Source organism: Pogona vitticeps, chromosome 3 (genome assembly GCF_051106095.1).
Source record: "Pogona vitticeps strain Pit_001003342236 chromosome 3, PviZW2.1, whole genome shotgun sequence".
In the NCBI taxonomy this organism is placed as follows: domain Eukaryota; kingdom Metazoa; phylum Chordata; class Lepidosauria; order Squamata; family Agamidae; genus Pogona; species Pogona vitticeps.
This window is the reverse complement of record NC_135785.1, coordinates 68,913,798-68,940,674: the sequence shown is the minus strand read 5'-3', so window position 1 is coordinate 68,940,674 and position 26,877 is coordinate 68,913,798. Positions and strand designations below refer to the sequence as shown.

Genomic DNA, 26,877 nt, shown 5'->3' with positions numbered 1-26,877 from the left:
AAACTAGAAGCTTTTACATATTTCAGTCCACCAGTATTGCACTATTAACCGATCAGCATAATCCAGTGAAGATATTTGCCTCTTTTCAAGTGTTTGGGGATACAGAGTTGCAATGTCCAAGTGCAAATCATATTGGAATGTGATTATAAAAATATGGAATACAAGTTGTTATACCATGAAATGGAATGTTATTCTAAAAAGTTATGAAAGCACACTGAACAAAACCTTGAAGACAAATTTAAATAAGCAGAGTTCTAAACCTTTTGTTTGCCCTCTCCTTTTTATTTATTTATTTATTTATTTCCCGCCCTTCTAGACAAAAGTCTACTCATTTGTATTCATTGTTAGCCCTTAGATCGCATAGGTGAGAATTCTTGGAGCTGCAGTTCATCTGAGAAGGTCTTCATGTGTTTGCTCATTTCTAATTCCCTGATTCCAAACTGTATTTGCTTGGCTAAAATACATTTGTTTTAACAGAATGGCTAACCATGCCCACTGTATCCTATCCACTGCTGCACTGTAAAGCAGCAATGTAGTGTCAATAATATATTCATGGTAAAGTATCAGAATTCCTCCCATTTATTTATTTATTGCATTTATATGCCACCCATCTAGACATACTGTAGTCTACTCCATGATGTCTAGTAGTTAGGATTCCTGGAGTTTATCCAGGTGGTCTGGGTTCAATGCTTGGCACTGGAAAGGTAACTTTTTACATATGTTTTTATGACAGCAAGTATTGGATTGGGACTCAGAAAACCCAGGTTCAAATCCCTACCCGGCCATGGAAACTTACTGGGGGGGGGGGGTAACAATGGTCAACTACCACATTTCCCATACCTCAAAAACCTTACTAGAGTTGCCATAAGTCAGAAGTGACTTGATAGCACATAACAGCAACATGGTATCAGAACACCAGCCAATGTGAATATAACAGTCATTTGTTCCTTCTTTATGGCAATATATACTTAAAAAAACAGAACCAGACATGGGATATTCGTATTTGTCTCCCAGGGGAGGTGAATACAAATATCAGCAACACAGGTGCCTGGGTCATTCGGACCCTCCCCCCAGAACTGGCCGATAGTCACTTCTTGCCACGCAGTATGCACAGCCATTATAATTTGCAACATGCCAATTGCGGAAGTAGCTCAGCTGGTGCTTCGCCACCTTACCACATTGCTGACCACTCAGCAGCTGAGTGGAGAGACTCATCATCCCATCCCCTCAACGGAGTGGTTGATTGTGCGGGGAGGTAGGGAAGTGACAGTGAGGCTACTTCTATGATTGCAGCATCACAAATTATGATGGCTGTGTGCGCTGCATGGCAAGAAGTAACTGTATCAGCCAGATTCCCCTGATCCCTATTTCAGGAGCCCAACTACAGACACATTATACCACATGACAATATTATAAAACTCAAATCTATTATTGAGTGGGGGGGGGAATGCAACATGTGGTCTAAAAAGCACACGTTGAGACTTTATTAATAACACATGAGATGGCAACTTACAATGAATGGTACCATTAGAAACACAATTTGGATGTATCAACAAAAAAAGTGCTCAGGCTGAAATCAGAATATATTTCCCCAGTATGCTATTAAACAGACATGACACATGCAGAAAAAGGATGAATAAAAAATTCTGGTGTTGGAAACATAAATGAAATTTTCTGTCAAGCAACCAACAGCAGCTTGGACTGTTTCATTTCAATAATCAAGAAAACTGAGTAGTACACGGTGTAAGCAGAGCCAGGGCAAAACAATAATTTGGCTTGTTGAGCATTCATTATGCTTACCATCTTAGATGACTTTAAAATGAGATGAGAACATTAATGAAGGACAGACAGTCTTACTAGTTACACAGCACTGTCTCTGAACAGAAGCTCTCAGAAAACAGAAGGAGCAGACAATTACCCTAACAGTTTATCTGAGGATGTTTCAAAGAGATAATATTAGGTACTGGAGAAAAAGGATTCTGGACTACATGTTGGGCAAGAGACACAGAGGAAATAATGGGGCAGTTCAATGTGGTTTTTGGTAATATACCTAAATTGGATCAGACCTAAACTGCCCCATTATATCCTCTGTCTCTTGTTCAACATTAGAAGGAACAGTAAAAACAAAACAAAACCCACAGGTTCTTTTTAAAGATCCTAAATGTGTTTTATCAGCTTTTTGTGTAATTTCTTGAGCTAAATCATAATTCCAAGGACATGTTTAAGATTTGGTCCCTGAGAAGCTACGTAATCCCGAACTTCTCTGACCTGTGCTCTGCTTAACCCAACTTAACTAAAACATACATTGTTTGCAGGTCTATTTTCTGCAGATCACGTCACCAGTGAAAGTCCCATCACAATCCTGCTTCAGTCTAAGTTTTAGCATGGAGGTCAGGAAGTTTCCCAAGTACAGTGGGGTCTTGACTTGAGAACTTAATCCATATTGGAAGGCGGTTCTCAAGTCAAAAAGTCTGTAAGTCAAGTCTCCATTGACCTACAGTGAATTGAAAACCTATTAATCCCGTAACAGGCCGTTTTTGTTCCATTTTGGTTTTTTTCTGGTCTGTAAGTCAAATCTCAGTCTGCAAGTCAAACCTAAATTTTGCGGCCAGAGAAGTCTGTAACTCAAAAAGTCTGTAAGTCAAGCCGTCTGTAAGTCAAGGGTCCACTGTATAGGGGGACAGGTTCAGGGACTAGTCTGCTCCTTTGCACCAAAAAATTTGAAGCAACCCTGCAAGATCTTTACACACCCCTTGAGTGGGGGGGGGGAGCCAGGAAAACTTTGGATTTCCATGAACAATGTATCATTTTTTGACATGAAGTTGTCTGTTTTCTAATACTTCAGTGTGACTTAGCATGAAATATTAATTCAAGTCCCATGCCAACTCCTAAGCAGTCTGAATTGCTGCATGGAGGACCAAAGTATTTACAAAGTGCAAAAATACAATCTAAGAACCCTGACTCTTTTCTCAATAGATGACATCTTACATCATGTGGGGCACTGAACCGTCTAGAGCATTATTCCCAGTGCAGCTTCTGTAACATTACCTCTCTCAGACAACATGATACAGCTGATTAAGGTAGCAAAACATTGCTCTTGGCCTGCTTTTGTGATTTCCACATTTATTTAAAGAGGCCTTAGGATGAAAAGTAAGGCACCACCAGCACAGTAACACAGATTTTCCATTTGTACCTGTGTTGTCAGTACACAACAGAGATTCCCCATCATAAAAATCCACTTTACACTTTTGCAAGGAGTACTGGATGGTGCCTTGCGCAGGGAGTTTGGAAGTCAAACCGTTCAGCCTATGTCTGTTGTCCAAGCAGTTCATCTCAACAGGATCTCAGCCATGGAAACAATTGTAAAAACAAAAATTCTGATTTGGATTAAAGAAGAATATGGAAGTCTTAACACTAAAAAATGATCTAATCAGTTTTTAAAGAGATCTCTGCTGATGCAAGACATTTTCAATTTATATTCAAAATTTATTCTGCAATGAAAACTATTGTAATATAAATTACATTCTTACAAGCAAACAAAGAAAAGACATCATCTTTACCAAACTACTGTACTGATGACTCCAACTGATGGGAAAGTTTTCCTCCAGTAGTTAATGCAAAGCTGTCACTCTGCAAGACCTTCTTCTTTCACTTGTTCAAGTTCATCCAATAAATCTTTACCAGCTGGTCCTGCTTTTGAGGCAAACAAAGTTGCAGCCTGGCTGAACCCTAGAGTCTTCAAGCTTCTGGCATAATCTGCAAATGCTGCATGGATTAGTTTTCGTAAAGTGTGAGTTAAGGAAACAGATGTGAACAGCCAGAGAATATTAGGTATCAGAACTCTTTATCATCCTGTCCCCAAATATAACCCATATTTAGTTGGGACAGTTTATCTTATAGCAATGCTTAAAGTAAGCATTATCTACATTTTGATCCTGGATCTATATATACTGGATATGAGCTCTGCTCTTTCCCATTTAACATAGTGCATACTCATATCACCTGGATAATCTGTTTCTACTTACTCCCTTGGAAAATGTTCTTTCCTTGAATGTTTTCTTTTTCACCATCAACTGAATAATTTTGTTTGCAACTCTAAAATAACTCTCCAATTTAGTAGACTTCTATTTTTAACACTGCACAATTTCAGAAAGGATATTTGTATCTTCATTAACTTCAATTGCACCATACTTGAGGCAAGCTTCAACAAACAAGGCAGCCCTATCAAAATATCTCAAGCTGTCAAAGAGAAGACAGATCAATCAGGATATTAAATGAATTCACAGGATATTAAAGACACCTCAATATGGTTGCAACCAACCTCTGTGATGCCTTTCATGCAAACATTTCAAAAAGAGCTAAATGCTGAGTTTCAACTACAAGCAAGAACTGATACAGCACATACGTTTATTCCATCAAAAGCAAATAAAAACTCTGCTTTTCAATCTATTTTTACAGGAAAGAAAGGAAAAAACCCAAATAGACATAAAAGATGTACACGTACATTCTGCAATTCTCAGTCATGTATCTCTCTCTCATCACTAGGCTTTGTGTGTGTGTCTCTCTGTGTGTGTGTGTTTAAGATTCTGTTGCTTAACTTTGTAAAGATGGTACTGGTACACATGTGACTCATTACATGGAAATGTGGGTCATGACTTTTCAGATAAACAGAAAAAAGGAAAAGGCTTTATTTGACCTGTGTAACATCTCTGCAACTCTCACGAAACATCCAAGGGAGAGAAGGACAAGGATGGCCTTGGATTTCTGATTAATTTGTGGAGAACAAAGGTGATCAACCCAACGCTTCAAAACATCAGCACACTCCTCTGCATTAAGGCGAACCTAGGAAAAAGTTGAAGTAATTGAACAAACTGTAGAATCTGTGTTACAACCCAAGCATAGTTAAATATATAAATTTATTTATTTATTTATTTATTTTATTTATTTAATTTCTATCCCGCCTATCTGATCATATTAGACCACTCTAGGCGGCTATGTTTTACTTTACAATATGTTTTACTTATCCTGCTTCTTTCTTTTTAATTATCTTAGTGTTTGGCAAATATGGTGAACAAAATCCTCTGGTTCTTGGAGCTCTCCTGCATACTCCACCTGCTAAGGTGCTGCATCTGAGAGGTCACCAGGCTGTATATCCCCTATGTGTAGCTGGTGCTCCTTCACCATGGCAATACAAACACTTAGACTGCCCACTGGTGAGGGGGATTTTGTTGGTGCATGTGGCACTTTTTAAGTTTGCCTGTCAGGGCCATAAAAGGTAGGAGGGCCTCAAACAACAAATACTGTTCTTTTTAAGGGTGACTCACAGAGAAGAATGAAGAGGGAAGGTTTTCAGGATAAACCAATGAAATAGGCTCTAGAGGTGTTTCTTCAGCGGTGGTTAAAGGGAAAGGAGGGATAATCGCTAGGTACAGGGAACTGTGAACTGGAAAGGGGGTGTCCCCTTTTTTCTTTAAACTCTGGAATATTTTGATATGTTTTGCATAGGTGGAGGAACACCCACGTGTGAATATACAGAGAGCACAATGAAGGATCACGCATATGCAAGTTCTTAGCTTCTTATGTGGTCAATCTATATTTGTTAGCAAGGAACAGATAATATGGAATAGGACGTAAAACTGAAAAAACTGCCTACTTTTGCAAGCCATGCTGCTCGACTCCATTCACCATAGGTTTGCAGGTAACGACAGGCATCAGCAGCTTTATCTATCAAACACAGTAACTGGACACCCTCTGGGGGAAAGAAGAGTTCTCTAAGTTTAATTAATCATAATTTTTAAAACCTACTAAGCCCCCTATTCCAGTTATTAATACCATGGAGTAAGTGTGGTCTTCAGGCCACATGCACCCTTCTTGTAGCCACTAGACTAATGGTTCCCAAATAATTTGGACTTCCGGCTCCTTTGATTTACTGACCACTGGCTGTAGCTCCCCTTGGGTCCACTATACTATCTAGTATTCAAGAAACAAATGTACCTTTAGAACTAATGTTACCAAAATGCCCAGAACAGCATGAGCTGTATTTTTAGTATGGTTTGATAAATCTAAGAAGATTTTTAAAGAAACTGCTTTCTCTGTACCTCGCCATCTATCTGTGAAGCACAGAGTTACATTTAGTTTAAGGACTTACAGTCAACCTTGCAACTTGTATTTTTGGCTCAAGAAACAGAACAATGATTTCACCTGCCAGCTTTCCATTTGCAATCATGTTGGTTGCTACCAATTTGATGGTGCTTTGGGATGGACCCGAGGATGTGACTGTTGTGACTAGACATGCCTTGAGGGAATCACAATAATAATAGGGGTTTTCAGCACTTGTCTCCAGAAGCAACTGCACAGCTCTATCAGTCTGGGAAGGAATAAAATAAAAATTGTTTAGTTTTGAATGCATCCTCTCTGCTCAATAAATCTACTCTATTAACGTAAGGGCTTCTTCAGTTTCTTTTTTTAAGAATGGAAAAAAACTCCATCATATTGTGACAATATTTACTGTAAGTGCAACTTAAATTCTATTTAGTCTGCTGATAAACCTCAGACTTAATCAGAGCACATGCTATTGTAAAAGAGCTTAACCTGGCAGCACAAACCTGGCCAAGATGTAACAGCTGGTCGGTGCATTTCCTTGTGTGTTCATAATTTGATCTTTTAACTTCTTGGAGGTTGACCCTCTCAAGCTGGAATTTCTACAGAGATTCATAGGCAGAGAAAAAATTGAAAATGCACGTGTTAGCAGTCTTACTTGCAGTCCTGTTTAAAGAAACATGGCAGTGTCTCATTCAGTGCTTTCACAATCTAAGGGCCATTATTATGTTTCAAGGAAGTTACTTTCACACATGATAGTGAAAATAGCTCCACTGTTCGTACATTACTTTCAAGCACATTCTTCATTCAACCCCCCCCCCAATGGATAGGTGGCCTCAGGAAAGGAAGAGAAACAGGGACAGAAAAGGCCACAGAACTCAGCAGTAAAAGATGCAGCAATAAAGCAAGCTATGTACAAAATTTTCATTCTGCGGAAGCTTGAGGCTTACGGAAGATACAAACCCAGGCTTCAAAGTAAATGAGGAAGGTAAAACAGGACATGGAAACTCACAAAAAGTGAACAGCTTTCAACGGGCATTGAAATAAAGAAGAGAAAATTAATGGAACTCAAAAGCTGCTAGCAAGCTAATGACAAGGGGTAACAGAAAGATTTAGAAAGGTACGTAGGCAGGAACATGACATTAGATATTGAGATAGGAAACTATGGCTTTGTTGAAGAATAGAGGTGTGAATATAAGTCAATATGAGTTTAAGAGGGCAGTCACCATATGTAAACACTAAAGTTCTGCTCAACATATTATGTTCCTCAGAAACCTCAATATTTATGTTGAATGTTTAGACTTCTGGACAAGAGAAACTGTTGCACTTTGTTGTTTATTCTTTTGGTGATAGTGATTCAGCTATTGTTTGGAGAAACTATGTTGCAACTGCACTTGAGGTTACTGGATAATCTATAAATGCAAATTAAATTCAAAACACATCAACTCCTACACATTGAAGACACCCTACACTGTGCAAAGCAAAACAAAGCAAAGCAGTATAAATATATATTCACATATTTAGGTACATAAGTAAGAAAAGCAACAACAGATATATGGACACGTGAACCTAAAAATGAAATGAAAGCAGGCTTAAATGAAAGCGAAAGTAATCTTATTTGTTCAACTTGCTAAGTAAAAAGTTTGCAATACCTGGAAATAGGAGTTTTCACAGAGCGTATCGTAACAAATATCTAGTGGATTGATCCATTTTTCTGGAGAAGCAAATGTGTCATCTTTCCCAGTTTTCCCCTGGGAAAACATATGCAAATAATGGGCTGCAACAGTCCAGAAATGTAGCTCTGATTCATCCCCATATATCCTGGGAAAAGCAAAAATCCAAATCAACAAGTTATTGCATTTAGTTCTGAAATTGCTGAATGTGATTATCGATGCTACTGTCATTATCATGTAATAAAGAAGGGAGGGAGAACATGAAAATTGCAACAAAATTGCTCTCTGCTGATATAAAGAGCTGGAGAAAAGAATTCAGCCATCCTAAGAACTTTATTCACAAATATAATTTCTGTAGGCACAAATAATTCCCTATGCATACAGCATGAAAGTAGAGCCTCACACATCTTAAGATAGTGGGAAGAATGACATAAATCTTTGCACTAGTTCAAATCTGCACCAGCTTTGAGGAGACTTGGCAGTTCAAAGCTGAATTGGATATCTTTAGATCATTTGTTCATAATTCCCCTTGACAAATGTCCAGTTGTGTCCGACTCTAGGGGGCAGTGCTCATCCCCGGTTTCAAGCCATAGAGCCAGCGTAGAGTTTCCGTGGTCACGTGGCCAGCGCAACTAGACACAAAATGCTGTTACCTTCCCACCATGGTGGTACCTATTTATCTACTCGCATTTTTACTTGCTTTCGAACTGCTAGGTTGGCAGGAGCTGGGACAAGTGATGGGAGCTCACTCCATCACGTGGATTCAAACTGCCGATCTTACGAACTTGCAGCCCAGAGGCTTTGCGGTTTAACCCGCAGCACCATCACGTAATTCATAATTACCATGGTACATAACTACAAATACAAAGGAGCCACATGTAACTGTCCAAATACAACTAACACAAATATTAGAGGTCTTTCCTATGTAAATCACCATGAGTAGAAAGGAGCCTATTAGCTCAGCAAAGATTAGTTGCTATTTGTGCACATGTTCCACCTGACCATGATTTTCCAGGATCCCAATTCATGTGAAAAGCTTCCACAGATAACCGAGCTCTACCTCTTCAAAATCATTGCCCTCCATTTATAGGATACCACAATTTTAACTGGAGAGGACAAGGTAGAGCATTTCCCTCTGTCCATGGTGAGTATACACAAATGTTCAAAGCCTGAGCAGACCAATACTTTACAAATACCACTACCATCAGATAAAGACAAAAGCATTCCAAAGGAAACTTTTCAATAGAACAAATTCTCTTGAACCTTTATTTTCCTTGCTTGTGTCGTTTCAACGCAGAAAATTTGTATGTTATACCTTGATTAATCCAAGGCACCAATAGCTCTATGGTGTTCTAAAATCAATATTCTAAGTCTTAAAGGTACGTGAGAATTACTTGTAAATCTAAGTTGATGCTGTTTACTTCAACAAGTTTCTATTACCTTGAAACCAACAGGCATCGCTGTAAAATGGTGAAGTCTGGATCAAGTAGAAGTTTCTTAATATCACTAGAAAAAATAAAACCATCTTGCTACAGAGCAGATTCAAACACATATGATGTGATTCACAGCTAGATATCACTGATTAGAAAACAAAGCAAAAGCAAGCCAGAATTCTTTTTCTGTGGTCTGACTCTGAACCCATGTTATTCCACACAATCTCTGCCTGATGTTGCAGACCACCCTGATGGAATGAACAGGGCTTCTATTTACTCAAAGAGGTTGTGGAGACCTCCTTACACAAGCACAGAACTCAAAACTGCTAATGCAATATAGTGACATGTAAACAGAGTTGACCAGCAGAAATATGTCTGCACTGTCTTATTGGAAAGAACACTCTGTTCATACTTTCTAAAGAAAAGAAAAAGTGTAACATGCATAAATTATAACTAAAACATGGCAGGAAATGAACCACACTGGTTGCTCTGTAAGCATACCTCAATAGAGTGAGATTATGTCTAACAGGAAATATTCAATCAATGCCTCATTTACATGAGACGGATGTTGTCCACACATAAAACTCTGAATCTTTTCTGTTACAGGCATATATTTTTGATGCCTGGGGAAAAGAAGACTGAGAGATTATGTGATAGCCATCTTCAAGTATTTGAAGGGTTTTCACATGGAAGAAAGAGCATCTTGTTTTCTGTAGCTCCAGAGGGTAGGAGTTGAAGTACTGTAATGGATTCAAATTTAAGGGGGGGGAAGGGTATTCTAAGTATCAGGAAGAACCTCTTCTGCCCACACCTAATCTCGTCGTATTCAAAAGGCTCCTCCAACTCACTGTGTAATTTTTTTCATCTTGATTTTGTTTTGTATTTTTTTTCCAGACAACTTATATTAAAGAATAAAAGCACGTAACTCCAACAATCTCCGATAACAGAAAATCTGTATATCTATACAGGATAGCAAACAACCCCCCAAATCTTGAGTTCTCAAGTAGCGAACCTTGTACATTAGTATTAGTAGCCATCAATGCACCATTCTACAAAGTTCAATGTGAGTTCAACAGAGGGGAGTTTTATTATCATGATTAACAGATACCATATTGTTTAAAACCTATCATTTGTCTGTGCATTCCTTGATTTCAAATTTGTTTCATTAAAGTTATGGTCCACGCATAAGAACACTAGAACATAATCTAGATTTCCAGTTGGGACTGGGAAGTTTGCTTCAACCAGCCAGACCAAACATGCCCATATCTGGATCCAACTTCACCTAGATACAAAATAGCTGCCCCCAGCACCTAGAGACAACACTGCATTCTCACCATGGAAAATTTGTGTCTCCTTCCTGAAATAGTTTCTCCAGTATTTTGGAGGAGTACTGATATAAATATGATATTGAAGGTTTTAAAAGAAATAAATGGACTTGTGTTTTGAAGTATTGAGTTAAAACTGCATATTACTTTGTGCAATATATGCCAATAAGTAGTTTGCATTACAGTGGATCTCAGCCATCAACCCTGTCATTGCTCACCATAGGTCTAGCTACCAGCTCAATATGACTGGATGTAAGAGTGCAAATATATACAATAAAATATAAAATTGATGCTGAGAGCCAATGAAACTATTCTGTATCCTTATTAGACATATATAAAATTATCAGTCTGACTAGATTTACTAATTGATAGAAAGATTGCTGTTTATATGGTTTACACATGCATATTGGATGACTAACATTACAACAGTATTTTAAAGATGCATGTATTAATGCATAGACTGAAATAGGCTTACTTGGACAATGCATTCAACTGTTCTTGCAGCAAATCTTTAACATTTTTATTTTCTGGATAATTTCTGCAAAGGAACATTAGGATTTAACAAGCAAATATTACCAGTTTGAGATTAAATATCCCACCTCTCAGCCAGTGCACAGCACACACCATGTAGTTATGCCTGACTTCAGAAAAACAAATAGTATTGAAGAATAGCAGTTCTGGCTTGGGGCCTCTAGATCTGATTGGAGACACCCTAGTCAACTTCATTTCAGATTAGTACTGGGCAGGGTGGACAAAATGAATGATTTTTAAAAATCAAATTTATTTGAATCACAGTTTAAATTAAAAAAACATTCTTTTATTAAACTTTTCAAAAAAATTGATTTTTAAAAATCCAAATCATGATTTAAATCAAATCCACCCTGATACTGGGATATGAACTTCCAAAGGAAGCTCCTCACAACACCCATAATCTCCTTGCAAAGAGACGTCCAATGCACAAAATATTTTTCTCTGTAATGCAATGTTTGTGAGAGCCAACCATGTAAGCAGAAAAGTGAACTCTCAAAAAATCTCCAACACAGCAGACAAGAATCTGGGAATTCTATAGGTACATCTTAGGTTCCCCCACCTACAAATGAAACAGATTACAGTAACCTTTGTTCCTACATAATGAATTTTTACACTGAGCTAGTACCATTTGCACATCTCACCCAATACATTTCAGCAATAAGCAAAAATTGAAAGAGTGGTTTTGTTTTGTTTTGTTGCATTTTGCCAAAATCCAATGTTACATGGACAGATTGCTTGGGCAATGGGTGTTTCCCTTGCAGTACCTCAAGGATTGTGGCAGATTTGGAGGCTACACTGGAGGTGATGGGGATTTGTAAGCAGTGGGCGAAATCCAATATCAGTCGCAACTAATGTTGATCTACTGAAATAGAAATGAAGCTATATTTGTGAAGATTTTCAGCCATCCAGGTGAGGTTATCTGGAAGTTGAGTCACTGGACCTCTTTCTTATTAGGCTGAAATGTTTCATTACTCATTCAAGTAGCTTCTTCAGTCTGAGGAGAGTTGGTAGGAGATCCTTTATATATCCTCCACATTGGTTTCACTTCCCCCTGGTCTGAATAGGCTTGTTAGATGGACAAAAGACAGGGTTGTGTGTGCCATCAAATGAGCGTACTTTGAAGGAACATTGCTGATTGTGGTCCTGAGTTGTTGTCCTTCCTGTGTTGGGCCAAGATGTACTCATTTTGGATTGAGAAGATACTGTAGGTGGTTTGAGAGAGAGGCCAGGGAGACCATATATGTACATATAGAAAATCCCTCACTTAACAGAGGTGGAGGCCTTAGATACAATCTGTCTCCTAGTTATCATGCTGCCCTTTCATCCATCCCCAGAAAGATCAGGACCACATCCACTAGAAAGATCACTGTTAACTTCTGTTAATGACCCATGACAATGGGTGGAGAAGGACTGCAGAACTGCAATTTTCACTCACCCCATCCTTTGTCCATCTAACAAGCCTATTCAGACCAGGGGGAAGTGAAACCAAGGAGGAGGATATATCAGGGGTCTCCTGCCAACTTTCCTCAGACTGAAGAAGCTACTTGGATGAAAAGCGAAATGTTTCAACCTAACATAGCAAAGCAAAGCGAAGTGTGCTGCTTATATACCACCCCACAGTGCTTCAAGCACTCTCTGGGCGGTTTACAAGTTAGTTATGCAGGCTTCACATTGCACCCCAGCAAGCTGGGTACTCATTTTACCGACCTTGGAAGGATAGAAGACCGAGTCAACCTTGAGCCGCTACCTGGGATTGAACCCCAGGTCATGAGCACAGTTTTGGCTTCAGTGCAGCAGTTTAACCACAGCATCATGAGGCGCAGTGGAATAAGAAAGACGTCCAGTTGTCATGACTCAATTTCTAGACGGAAATGAAGTTGTCTCTCACCACTCATTTCAACAAGTTTGTACCGTATCGGAGTAACAATGAACAACTCATTGTGACCACAGATAACTCTATAAAAACATATCTGTCTACAAATTTAAGCTCAGGGCACTCATTTATGCATGTGCAAGTACATTATCTCTCCTTCCTCTATCCTAGGCTATGAAAGACAAAAATGGTAGCACAGAAAGAAATGGGCCAGATCACTTTGTCCCCATCCAGTACTAGTTTCAGTCCCATCCACTGCTGACATGTCCCCAACGTCCAGTTAATATACATTCCTCTGACCTAAACCCTAAGTGTGTACATTGTAAAACTAGAAACCAGAATATTAAAAGGAGTCTTACACATCTGAAATATCCAGAGAATATTTATTATTCCAAGGTTGGTGCAGCAAGAATGCTTTTAAAGCTAAGGAAGCTCTTGGAACAAGAAGATATGGACACCACGCAGGTTCTACAAACAAAATAAGAGGAAGTGTAAGGAAGAAAAGCATACAGTCAATCTAAAACGATAATGAAAGAAGCACAGATAAAAACAAAGAAGACTAAGTATTCCTGCAACCTTTGTTTGTTTAATATGCAAGTACACTAGGACGGCTGTATCCATGGGGAATCAGTTTCGAACTCCCCTGCCCTGCTTCCTTCGTCTGAGTGGCCAGCTGCTGGAGGAGGTCGAGAAGGGAAGCCCAGGCTCCTGCCCATACTGGAAGATTGTGGGATAGGAGGGAAAGAGCAGTGCCCGCCAGCAGGTCGGGGGGGCAGCAGGTGGGGAGGAGGAGGGAGGGACTGTGTGACAGCTGTGCTGCTGCGCAAATGGCTCATGATTAAGGGACTCAAAGTATTTTGTGCCCATGTCTACTTGTGAGTGCTCTATATCCTTAGGACTGGGTAAGAAGACCTCTTTTCAATACATAATACCTAAAATATAGTGTCTGGAATCCATGGAAGTAACCTCCTTCCTTTTTGGCACTTGTATTTCACAAATTTGGGGTTTAATATGGCTTTCTGCCTTTATAACATAAGCAAATAAACTTACTCTAGATCCTCTGCCTACATCTGAAATTTGCATTATTCTGGTAACATTTTTCTCTTTCTGTTTCAGCGGGAAACACTCCTAATGTCTGCCATTTTAAGTATCACAAAATGCAGTCTAAAACAAAATAAGCAGTATTGCTACAGCCTTTCCATACCAGACAATTCTTGTTCGTCCATTCTAAAACATGCTGATTTCATTGTCATTTCTAGCACTCTGATGCATCCATCATCCGACGCTAAGATCACTTTATCTGAGGTACACCAGTCAACATCAAGTACTCGGAAAGTGACATTTCTTCCACTTCTTAAACTGCTTACCATCTGTACCTTAAAGATGCAACATATTTTAAAGTTTAGAAAGGCTACCACAATAAAAAAACAACAACGTATTTCTATGAACATTCATTGTTCCTGATCATTGAAATTATTTTTGCTACACATATGCTCTGCAATGTTTTTGTTGTTTTCTCCTTTTGTAGTTTTTATTATCAGTCTTTACTACAAATTAGGGACTTTATTTTGTTCTGCACATATGTTAATATTTAATCACCAAAATCCTACACAATGAGAATGGCACAATTTTGATTAAAGACTTCTTTTTTTAGTTTTGGGGGGCATACAACTTTGTTTCCTTGACTGAAATATTTTTGCTTAGCATAGTAAATCATGCCAGAGTAGGTCCTGTAGAGATCTGGCGAGTCAACTACTCCATAAGTTCCATCAATTCAAATAAGCCTACTCTAGTTATGATTTGCTGCACTAAAGTACATCACAAACAGAATAGGCCTATTTGAATTAGTGGAACCTATGGAAGAATGACGACACAGAGCTATTATAATATTATGGAGGAGTTGATTCACCCCACTGATTCAATGGGCCTACTCTAGTGCAGCATGCTATGCTAAGCAACAGGATTTCAGCCATTGTGTGTGAGCTATGCACACCTGAAATCAGAAAAGGAGGTCTTTAGTCAGCAGCAATCTGCCACTGAGGATGACATCATTCCCAATGTATGAGCAGAGCTATGGAACAGGATATTGGGCATGATTTAGCTCCTTAGTACCAACCATGTATATTGCCTGTAAACACCATTAAACATAGTTTGAATCTCATAATTTACAACAAATTCAGGAAAGCAAAGCAAAATTGTTTTATTACCTCCTTGGTATCCCAGACTTCAGCCCCATCATTGTACATTGCTATCAGCTTTTGGTTTCCTTTCCCAGGTGCAAAGCGTATCTTCCTTACCCATCCTCGGTGTGTTGGAATGCCTCTGGAATGACATGAATATTACACATTTTCCGTGAAAAGTGTGTGTGCTGGTATCACACAGAGTGAAGAAGACCGTCTACACAGAAGTGGATTATTTTAAAAAGCTTAAGAAAAGGAAAATTAATAAATTAATACAATTGATTCAATAGGCTAACTCTACACACACACACACACAGAGAGAGAGAGAGAGAGAGAGAGAGAGAGACTTTTCTTTATCAAACTTTTGCTTTATGTTTGATGGGCAGAATCACTGTAGGTCTGACCCAAAACAGAACTAAAACATATACAGACACAGAATCTTCCTTTGCAAAGTTTCTGTGATCAGCTTTCAGTAGCCACATACTGTCTTCAGATGAATGTGCAAAACTAGACCAAATCGTGTGTGTGTGTGTGTGTGTGTGTGTGTGTGTGTGTGTGTGTGTGTGTGTGTGTGTGTGTGTGTGTGTGTGTGTGTGTGTGTGTGTGTGTGTGTGTGTGTGTGTGAGTTTTTATATATACAGAATATATAAAACTGCATTCTATAAACTGTTATAGACTGCATTTTGTAAAATGGTAGCTATTCTCATTGTGTAGAATTTTGGCGATTTATATATATCCCAGGCATGGGATAGGTTGGAATGTCTCTTAAAGCATATAGGGTGAGTTGGCTCAAATCCATATGCTTTTTATTCAGGCACAGAATAGGTTGGGGGCTTCCACACAGCCCAGGTTTTCAGTGTCAATTCAGATAAACCTATTTGCTATACAGACTGATGCTGTTGGAAGCTGACCTCTGAATAGAATTCACCCTGCACCTAAGTCATGTATGAACTGGACCCAAATAGAAATGTACCTGGATACTCTGGCTTTTAAATCCCAGAAGTTCAAATTTCCATCAACATCTCCCAGAACCAAAATGTCTCCTTTCCATGCAATACATGTAATACTGCCCATACTTCCCTACAAGGATTTCAAAAGCGGAGATTAAAAACACCACAAAACCAAACAGAAGTACATAGTTATGTATATAAAATAGATACAATTCCAAAAGCCACCCAAGTATTGTCCAGACTGAAACAGCTCTCCCTCTCACATGACCCACCTAACATTGCTCAGGAGGGATGTCTTCTCTTGAACTGTGGGGCCATGAAAGATTAAAAAATAATAATAAAGAGAGCTGCAAGTAATTTGTTTGCTTGAAAAAAAAATCTTGTTGCTGCTTCAAAAGTGGAGCTGGAATAAACAGTAGCTCAGTGGTACTCTTTAATGGAGAAGAATGGTCTAAATCACTGGTTCTTAACCTTGGGTTACTCAGGAGTTTTAGACTGCAACTCCCAGAAGCCTTCACCACCAGCTCTCCTGACTGGGGTTTCTGGAAGTTGCAGTTCAAAAGCATCCAAGTAACAAAGGTTAAAAACCACTGGTCTAAATCAGTGGTTCTTAATCTTGGGTTACTCAGGTGTTTTTGAACTGCAACTCCCAGAACCCCCAGCCAGCACAGCTGGTGGTGAAGGCTTCTGGGAGTTGCAGTCCAAAAACACCTGAGTAACCCAAGGTTAAGAACCACTGGTCTAAATGGAATAATGCTAGAATTAGAGATGACCAAATAGAAGCTACAGGCATACTATCCAACCTGTAGAGCTGCAGAAGATAGCTAAAAATTCATGTATGAACCTACTATAGCACAGTCCTTATAAAGTATACAGTGATTAAGAGGGGTGGTATAAAAATTGTAGCCCTGGAAATTTAAGATGCAATCACAAAATGGTAGTTTGAATAGCAATGCACTTTCAGTTGGAGGTTACTTCTGGGCAAACAGAGGACTCAATGTATAAGACGACCCCCCCTTTTTAAACCCCAAATTAGAAAAAGCAGGGATCAAAGGGCTCCCTTTTTTCTAAGCCCTGTGCCTTAGCAAAAGGCAAGAAAAGCGGATGTCAAAGTGACTGCCACTTTTCCTTGCTTTTTGAGAAGACACGGTACTTAGCAAAAAGGAAGAGAGAAATGCATCCCCTTCCTTTTTGCTAAGCCCTGTGCTTTCGCAAAAGGCAGCGGTAAATAGCTGCCTTCTGTATATAAAATTACCCTCAATTTTTTTCTCAAATTATTTAAGGAAAAAGTGGTGTTTTATACACAGAACAATATGGTAATTTCTCATGATTAGCAACATACAGATAAAAGGCTACTGGCTCCACAAAATACATTATAATTCAATAGAGCTTGCAACATTAATGGATCCCATAGAGAATTAATGTAGTTTTGCTACTAGAGTGAAGCCACTGGAAAACAACTTTATCTCCACTTTAATAGCAAAATCAGACTTCATATTTGCAAAACAACCTATCAATTTTTTTGGCAGCACTAGCCAGCTCATACTATTTAATCTGCCAGAGCAGCTGTCAGCTGACTGAGTGGTTTTGTGCCTTATTTCTTTAATGTGCCCACACAATGAAATATACTGTATATATATAAATACACTGAGTGTAAAAGAGTGAAATGGTTAAGAAGAAGAATGAAATAGGCAGAAGACACAGCAGCACAGAGACAAACCATTGAGATAATGGATTTCTCTCCATAGATTCAAATTGGTAAATGGTTGGCTTGGCTGAGAGATGACTTTGTTTAATAATTTTCTCGTGTGTCTGGATATGCTAAAAGGCTAAGTTATATAACCTTTATATGTATTTTACTTCTAAAATCTTTGGTTTTTAAAGAGATGTGCCTTCACAGCCTATAAGTACTTGTATTTGTGGATTGAAATGTGACTGAAGTTTTTGCCTACAATTTTTATACTAAAAACTTATAATTAAAATATTTTTCTGACTTAAGCATTTGCCTGTGACTTAGATTCAATCTTTATATATTTATAAGAATTTATGCTACAAGTCCCAGAAAGTTCGCCCAGCACAGCTTCTGGGAATTATAACCCAAGAACACCTAGGTTACTCAAGGCTGGGAACCACTGGTCTACAGGAAGATTTTATTTCATAATGAGTGGAACAGTGGCTTATTTTCAGCTTCTGATGAGGGATGAAATATTTGAACAATGAAACAATTTATATATTGATATCCAGATGAAATCTGAGGTAATTTAAAAGGTTATCAGGTCTTACACTTGAATTAACCCTTTCAATGATGAATGTCATCTGTGATGGACTGCAGACTCAAATTACCAAGGAGTGTTATTAAGTTTTATAGTGCTTTGTGTTCAAGTGTCATATCTTTGACCTTGATAAATTCAGTAAGCATGATATTGTGACACTTAATTTTTCTCATGATACTCTGGCACTTCATGTGATAAGTGGTTCAATCCCAAGGTGTGGAAACTGAACTCTGTATCATGATCTGAGGTTGGCTAGAGCAGAACTGACAGCAAAACTGTTAGCATTAAAAGTTACATACCAACGCAATCCCTAAATTGTTGGATTGCTGTAATAAGCTCTATATGGAGCTGCTTTTGGAAAATGTTCAAAAACTTTGATGGTCCAAACTGCTGTCACCAGATTGCTTGTCAGAGCTAGTTAAAGGGATCAAAGAACACTCCTGTTGCAACAGCTCTACTGGCTGCCATTCTGTTTCTGGGAAATATTCAGAGTGTTGGCATTGATTTTTAAAGTTCTACGTGACTTGGGTCCAAGGTATTTTAAAGACCACATCTCCTTTTATGGGCCTGCCTGGATTTTAAAATCATCGAGAAGGACCTCTTCTCCATCTCACCACTTCACATGTGAACTTGGTGAGGACACAAGAGAAGGCCTTTTCTGCTGATGCTCCCCAGCTGCAGATCCCCCTTGCACGGGAGGTCAGGCTGATGCCTCCTTTGTACTCCTCCCACAGGCAGGCAAAAATCTTTCTCTTCAGGCAGGCTTTTTCTCAATAACTGTATGCCTAAGAAGGGTGCTGCTGGGTTCTTCCTCTCTCCTATTCCAGTTTTTATATTATTTGTAAGCCACCTTTGGTCCTCTCAAGGACTTAATAATAAATAATTGAATTAATAATAAATAATAATAAATAACAGACCTAAGACTTCACCTATGGAGTCCTTAGGCAAGTATTTGACAACTATTGTCTCCTGTAAGGGTGAATCTGCTGTTCAGGACAGGGCAACAGCATAAAAAAGGGGAAATAAATATAAAGAAAGCATTGACAGAAACCATTCAGAGTTGTATAGACTGATTAAGAAAGCAAATATTTCTACAACTTACCAACTTTTTGTTCAGTATTACTGAAGTAGATGATTTGAGGGGAAGCAAGAGATGTATGCAGTATGAATAGACACAGAAGGGGGTTTAAAATAGGTATTGTCTCTGTTTGTGTTGTAAGACATTTAATAAAATTCTGTAAAATATACATTTAAAAAAGAAAAAAAAGTAATGTTGAACTTACATCAGGAGGAATTCTTGCACTGTCTTTCACAGAATTTCCCTCAACAGTCAAGTGATAGACTTGTCCATCAGTGTCTGTAAACACAAAATGCTCTCGAGCAGAAATGTTTTGACTCAGTTCAGATTTACTCTCAGCTTCCTGCAATAAGCTTTGGAAGATAAAGCAAGAGATGGTTTTCTTTTCAAGACTTAGGAGGCTTAGGTTCACTCGACTTACAGGTATACAACCTTTACACAAACACATTATATATGCAACTAGGATAAGAGGCATTTTCTTAAGAAAAGCAACAGACATGCAAATTCAATTAATTTACAGAACCAAAAATTCAAGAAAATCTCTCAGAAGAGAAAGTAACTGTCCTCACTTCCTTGTCCCTAAGTCCAAACGCACCACTTAAATACAGAAAATGCAATAACTATGAACTGTGAGGCCAGGGATCTATGTCTGGGTGGACAGACATCCACTATGTAAGAGACAAACACTATGCACATAGTGGGCATTGTATGTCAAAAACATCAGGAGGGCCACAGTGGCCCAAACCCGACTGAAATGCTGGTACTCAGATTTGGGCAGAAACAACCCCAGCGTTTAAATGAATGCGAAAGATTTCCATTGGAAAAAAGTAGTATTGAAAAACAGTTGAGTATCAGAAGCAAAATGTAACCTGAGATAGAAATAGATTTACCTCCATGCATTCCAAATTTACAATAAGAATGCTAATGGAGAATGATTCAAGGAAACACTCAATGGGAAAAAATCCCACCAACAAATTGAATGGTGCCAATACCTGATTACTGAAGATTCCAGACTGCTCTGTTCTGTATCTGATACCACTGTTTGCCGAGCCATAGCTTCACGGGCTGCAAGCTGTTTCTTTCTTAAGCTCTTAAGATTATGAGAAGGCGACCATTCCTGAGAGAACAGAAGTTATAACCTGTTAGGCTGGAGGAGTCTGCTTACTCTACCCATATGTATCTGCATGAAAAAGTGTTATAAAATACACCAATATATTAATCAGATTCCATTTCCTTTTCATCTGTTTGCACGAAGAGAAACAAAGTGAGGGGAAGAATTCTGTGTTAGAAAATATACATCCCTTTATTCCAGAGGCAGGTATGTTATGCATTAGTCAGCTATTATTTACATGTCTGACGAGAAGCTAGTAGAATTAATTCCTTACCAAAGCAGTAATTGTAGGAAAGTTCTTTGACATTTCCCTGAGAAGAGTGCATGTCCTGATATCCCATAATTCCAAAGGTTTGTCTTTAAAGACAACAGCCAAATATTGCCTATAGTAAAGTAAATAGGTAAAATAAGACATTTCCCACATTAAAAATATTTAAGAGTGGTCTGTAAATCCTGTTGAATTCATGAGAGCTGCGTGGAGCATAGTATTTTTGCAGAAAGAAGGAAACTTAGGGAGGCACTGACTCACCAAATCCCCACTGATTCAATGGGGCAACTCTAGTTGCAGTTAACTAATGGATTTTACCTATTTAACAGTACCTTATTTGTGGATAGTCGGATTCCAAAGGATCTCCTGTATGGAGAATTAGTGCAGGGAAATCGCCCCAGAGGGAGACCACAGCTGCGATACAAGGACATCTGCAAGCCTGATCTGAAGGCCTTAGGAATAGACCTCAACAGATGGGAAACTCTGACATCTGAGCGTTCAGCCTGGAGGTAGGCGTTGCATCACGGCTTCTCCCAATTTGAAGAGACCCTTGTCCAGCAGGCCGAGGCAAAGAGGAAGTCACAAAAGCAGCAAAACAAGGGAGCTGGACAGGGGACAGATTGGATTTGTCTTCAGTGTGGAAGGGATTGTCACTCTCGAATTGGCCTTCTCAGCCACACTAGATGCTGTTCCATGTCCTCCATACAGGGCACGATACCATAGTCTCTCGAGACTGAAGTATGCCTACTATTTGTGGAAATTAGCTGGTTGGCATCAAAGTAGTTCTCTTTTTTGTTGCCATGCAGACACATTTTTATTTCTTCTGCCATTTAATGTATTAATGACTTGTGTTAAAAATTAGTATAGTACCATCATAATATAACTGAAAACATGACAAAACAATTACTGCTTATGTTTTAACAGTATTTCACATTGTGGGATGTGCATTTAAGTAAATTAATATTTAGTAAACTCAGCAGTTTGGGCACAGGAGGTTGCATCTCAAGAGTAGACATATTTCATAAAACATTTAAAAATATAATTATAAATGATATGTAGTTATAGATAGGTAAAGGTAAAGGTTCCCCTTGACAATTTTTTGTCCAGTCGTGTCCGACTCTAGGGGGCGGCGCTCATCCCGCTCTTCAAGCCATAGAGCCAGCGTTTGTCCGAAGACAATCTTTCCGTGGTCACATGGCCAGTGTGATTTAGACACGGAACGCTGTTTACCTTCCCACCGAGATGGTCCCTATTTATCTACTCGCATTTGCATGCTTTCGAACCGCTAGGTTGGCGGGAGGTAGTTATAGATATTAAAGCAGAATTTGAAAAGCTAACTCAGACTTTGTAAGAACATAACAGCATTCATGATTCCAAGTTACTATGCATTTCAGATCATTAGCATTTGCCTATTAACTACAAGTCTGAGAAATTCAGTATTTTCAAACATTTTATGTTTCTTGATTTATTTTATATATTATTAGTTTGGGGAGAAGGATGAAAGACATGAGATAGTTGCATCAGCTGTTACATGTAATTCCAACCTTGAACTTAGCTAGTCTCCCACCAGTGCAATCAGAAGCTCACAGTAATTGATTGTGAAATTCTGGTAGAAACATGAAGCAGGAAGATAGTATATAATAGGGATAACACAACACTAGGAACACCCTTTCCCCAGTGGATACACTGTATCTGATTAGCTTGGCAAGCTTTTGTTTATATGTGTTTACAAAAAATAAACGTTATGTCAAATCAACTTTTGCCTATACAAAGCCCTGTATATACTGCATTTTCCCATGTATGAGACTATACTTTTGTCTAAAATCTTTAGACAAAAAAATTAAGGGTCATCTTATATACAGAAGTAAGCTGAGGAGAGAACAGAAACAAGTGGAGGGGAAAGCAGGGATCAAGTGATCCTGCAGGGCTTTGATGCCTGCTTTAGCATTCCACTTGCTAAGCCTTAATGAAAGGAAAGCAGGGATCAAAGCACTGAAGGATCACTTTGATCCCTGCTTTCCCCTCTGCTTGCTAAATCCCATAGGGGTTAGCAAAAGGAGGGGGGAAGGATCAAAGCAATTCCTTGGATGTATAAGGGGGAAAGGGATCAAAATGATCATGCAGTTGCAGGATTGCTTTGATCCCTTTCTCCCTCCTTTTGCTAAGCCCTGCGGGGCTTAGCACGAAGGGAGAAAGCAGGGATCAAAGCGATCCTGCAGCACTTTGATCCCTTTCCCCCTACACTTGCTAAGCCCCACTTAGATTTCTTAATTTTCTTATATATGGGGGCATCTTATACATGGGAAAATACAGCAAATATTGTAGTTGGCCATAGTAGACTTAAGAACATTAAAAACAATAGAACACATCAGGTTTTCTACATGGCTCTGCTTACTTCAAGTGGGACACTTTTATCATTTCAATGGCTGGTTCATCACTGCCTCGTTCCCCACGAAATGCAATGCTTCTACCTAAAACACAAAAGGTATGGAACAGATGTAAATTACATTCAAAACCATGATAATTTACCTGTTGAATCCTGTGGGTCATTTCCCACCCCACAAAGATTCTACCATAGCAGAAACAATACTTTCAACATTGTTACATGTCCACAAATCTTTCTGTTCCACTTGCTGAACCTGTGAAGAAGCTGCTCCACAACCCACTATTTCTCCACTATTTCTCCATTAAGCTAGGTGTTGATAGCAAACACTGGCACAACAGACTGAAAACCTACAAAACCTCTTGTTCTTTCTCTGCTTTCTCAACATTGGATACAACTATTTCTTTGCTCACCCCACCTTACAGTTTGTTTTCTGAGGTCCAACTTGCATAGTCAGTCTTTGGCTTCACAAAGATACCGTATTTTTCGGTATATAAAGCAACACTTTTTTCCTTAAATAATAAGAGAAAAAAACTGAGGGTCATTTTATACATGGAAGGCAGCCACTTTCCCTGCCTTTTGTGAAGCCACAAGACTTAGCAAAAAGGAAGGGAAGGCTCCCTTCAGATAAAGCAGCTATGAAAGGGCTGCACCATCACAGCCCTTTGATCCTGAAGCCGTTTCATGGCTGCTTCAAACAGCTGCAATTGTGTAGCCTTTACCTGAAGGGAGCCTTCTCTTCCATTTGCTAAGCCCCGTGGCTTCGCAAAAGGCAAGGAAAAGTGGCGGTCAAAGGGAGCCCTTTGATTCATGCTTTTCCCTTCCTTTTACTAAGCCCCATGGCTTAACAAAAGGAAGGGAAAAGCAGGGATTCAGTTTTCTAATTTGGCGTTAAAGAAGGGGGGATCATCTTATACCTTGGGTCATCTTATAAACAGAAAAATATGGTAGCTTTCTGCGTTATGAGCACTGCCCGCATTGGCATATTGGCCCAAATTCTCTTGTTTAGCTATGCAAATGGTATAACATGTCGAGGCAAGTCGTCTCAGATTTGGATATCATTGTACACATTATCAGTTGCACGTTGAGTCATATAACTCAGTATGCAATTGACAACGTTTGTGGCATTTTCTTAATATGGGGCAGCTGGCCTTCAAAGATAACACCATTTGGGCCACCCCAATGCAAGAGGATTTTGCCCATGGAAAATAAGGTCTTATTGACATCTGGGCTCAAAAACATTCCACTGTATACACTTTCCCTCCCTCCTTTCCACAAGACTTCCAATTTTAATGATATTTCAGCATTTAAGTCTTTTGGACAGAAAACTAATCTCTTACTGATGTTGTTTTAATTCAGTTCACCACTAACCAATTAGAACTCAATATGAAGAGTATCCAAGAGAACTGCAGCAGTAATTAGATTACTAAACTAGTGCTGAATTTGTTTTCCCAGACAAAATAAATAAAATGTACATAATTTTAATGGTGTTCAATCTTTTGCTGACATCTTCTCAATTACGCCCAGAAGATGATTTGCTAAATCTTCAGTGGACTTGCTAAGCTATGATTATCTAAAATGTTCCAAATTTTGATTTCAAGAAAACTATACTAGCTATGTTAAAATATTCCACATCTAAAAAATGTATTAAACATAAAGTGAACAGATAAGACTGAATATAAGTCAGCACTGCAAAACTATCAGTTCTCATCCATAATGTCTCAACAGCCATGTATGTAATTTACCTGTGGGAAGATCAACCAACTGCAGCTCATTTCTGACTAGCCCCAGATTATTCGGTGTTGATGTGGCAAATGAAAGGAAGCCACTCAAGCTTGTCCACTCAATGCCCCTGCCAAAAAATATACAGAGCAAATTACAAAAACTGTCTGAATTTGTGGGATGTGCTGCAACTTAATGTACTAACTGTTCCTCCAACTTTGGCATGCTTCCTGTTTTGTGCCCATTCTCACGTCAGTTGCAAGATCAGTCATGCAACAGGGAGTATGTCAGAGCAGAGGGGGAACTCTGTATTTAGGCAACAGGCTACTGGCCAGAAACTGAATCAAACATTCATAGATTCTTCCCAGTAAAGAATTCCCATTTTAGCTCATAGAAAAATAAAAATATCAGGCATAATATTTTCAGTATTATTTCCAGCTATGAAATTTCACACATACAGTGGTGTCTCGACTTACAAACGTCCCAACATACAACCATTTTGAGTTACGACCAGCTTCGGCCGCAAAATTTGGCTTCTACTTGTGAATGGAGCTTCAAGTTACAACTAGAAAAAGGCAGGGGGAAAAGGTGAGGAATTCAAATTGCTAACCGTTGGTGGCGAAGAGGCTGCTTCTTTGTAGCTCTTTTGCCCTAGCAGTTAGAGAGGAGGCGGCTTCGGACTGCCTGGTAAGGTGCTGCTTTCTACTTTTAAAAAAACTGTTCTGGGTGGTTTTGCAGTGTGGTTTGGGGCTGTGTGGTGGGATTATGTTTCTATGCTGTGATGGGTCTTGCGAGGTTTGTTTGTTTTTTGAGTTTTCCTCCCCATTTCTCATGGGTATTGCAGGTTCTGTTTGTTTTTTGGAGTTTTTTCCCCATTTCTGATGGGCCTTGCAGGGTTTGTTTGCTTTTTGCCTTTTTTTTTTTTTTTTGCATTTCCGATGGGTCTTGTATGGTTTGTTTGCTTTCTGCTTTGCTTTTTTTGCTTTTCTGAAGGGTCTTGCATGGTTTCTTTTTGCTTTGCCTTTTTTGCATTTCCAAAGGGTCTTGCACGGTTTGTTTGCTTTTTGCTTTGCTTTCTTTCCATTTCCAAAAGGTCTTGCATGGTTTGTTTGCTTCTTGCTTTGCTTTTTTTTTTTTTTTGCATTTCTGAAGGGTCTTGCATGGTTTGTTTGCTTTCTGCTTTGCTTTTTTGCATTTCTGAGGGGTCTTGCATGGTTTGTTTGCTTTTCTTTCCCCTCCCCCCTTAGCTGGAATGAATAAATCACGTTTCCGATAGGCCTTGCAGTGTTTGGGGGGGGGGGTTGGGGGTGAATTTTTTCTTCGGCTGGAATGGATTAATTGCTTTCCAATGCATTCTTATGGGAAATGGTGCTTCAACTTACGACCATTTCAAGATATGACTGGAGTTCCGGAACCAATTAGTGGTGCCTCACTTAACGATTGCCCCGCATTATGACGAAATAGCTGTACACTGTAATTACAATTGCAAAACAATGGTCTAAATAGGGTTTTTTCGCTTTCCGATGATCAGTTTCCTGCTTCGGGAACCGATTCTTCGCAAAATGATATTTTTTAAGAGCTGATTGATGGTTTCAAAATGGCCGCCGGGCGCTTAAAATGGCTCCCCGCTGTGTTTAGGGATGGATTTCTCGCTATACAGGCAGCGAAAATGACTGCCGTATGGAGGATCTTCGCTGTACGGTGAGTTTTTACCCCATTGGAACGCATTGAATAGGTTTCAATGCGTTTCAATGGGGTTTTAAATTTCGTTTTATGATGTTTTCACTTAACAGCGATTTTCCTGGAACAGATTATCGTCGTTAAGCGAGGCACCACTGTAAGTTCATAAATCAAGGCACCACTGTACTTTCATTTTCTCAATATCACTCTTCTTCCCTAAAAATGATTTTTTTAAAAATTTTATATGCCATGGAGAAACTCCAAAGAGTTAAGGAGTATTCGAGAATTTTAATTTAAT

The 26,877-nt window shown here is 39.0% G+C and overlaps 1 protein-coding gene across 2 annotated transcripts in view; it reads right to left on the bottom strand.

Annotated features, from left to right (window-relative positions):
* Nucleotides 1–1,457: 1,457 nt before the first annotated feature.
* WDR11 (WD repeat domain 11) overlaps nucleotides 1,458–26,877 on the bottom strand; it is a 48,181-nt gene continuing 22,761 nt past the window's right edge. Inside the window, exons 12-29 of one of the 2 annotated variants that reach the window (XM_020786507.3) lie at nucleotides 24,923–25,029; nucleotides 23,190–23,265; nucleotides 20,801–20,909; nucleotides 20,408–20,532; nucleotides 19,621–19,768; nucleotides 16,088–16,194; nucleotides 15,142–15,256; nucleotides 14,139–14,310; nucleotides 13,294–13,402; nucleotides 11,006–11,068; nucleotides 9,213–9,278; nucleotides 7,752–7,920; nucleotides 6,606–6,701; nucleotides 6,202–6,367; nucleotides 5,654–5,751; nucleotides 4,697–4,842; nucleotides 4,160–4,239; nucleotides 1,458–3,783 (exon numbers count right to left, since the gene is read on the bottom strand). In XM_020786507.3, coding sequence (XP_020642166.3) covers nucleotides 3,626–3,783; nucleotides 4,160–4,239; nucleotides 4,697–4,842; nucleotides 5,654–5,751; nucleotides 6,202–6,367; nucleotides 6,606–6,701; nucleotides 7,752–7,920; nucleotides 9,213–9,278; nucleotides 11,006–11,068; nucleotides 13,294–13,402; nucleotides 14,139–14,310; nucleotides 15,142–15,256; nucleotides 16,088–16,194; nucleotides 19,621–19,768; nucleotides 20,408–20,532; nucleotides 20,801–20,909; nucleotides 23,190–23,265; nucleotides 24,923–25,029 — 2,110 coding nt within the window. In that variant the 3' untranslated portion in view covers nucleotides 1,458–3,625. The remainder of the gene's footprint in view (nucleotides 3,784–4,159; nucleotides 4,240–4,696; nucleotides 4,843–5,653; nucleotides 5,752–6,201; nucleotides 6,368–6,605; nucleotides 6,702–7,751; nucleotides 7,921–9,212; nucleotides 9,279–11,005; nucleotides 11,069–13,293; nucleotides 13,403–14,138; nucleotides 14,311–15,141; nucleotides 15,257–16,087; nucleotides 16,195–19,620; nucleotides 19,769–20,407; nucleotides 20,533–20,800; nucleotides 20,910–23,189; nucleotides 23,266–24,922; nucleotides 25,030–26,877) is intronic. The other variant, XR_013543912.1, reaches the window with a different exon arrangement.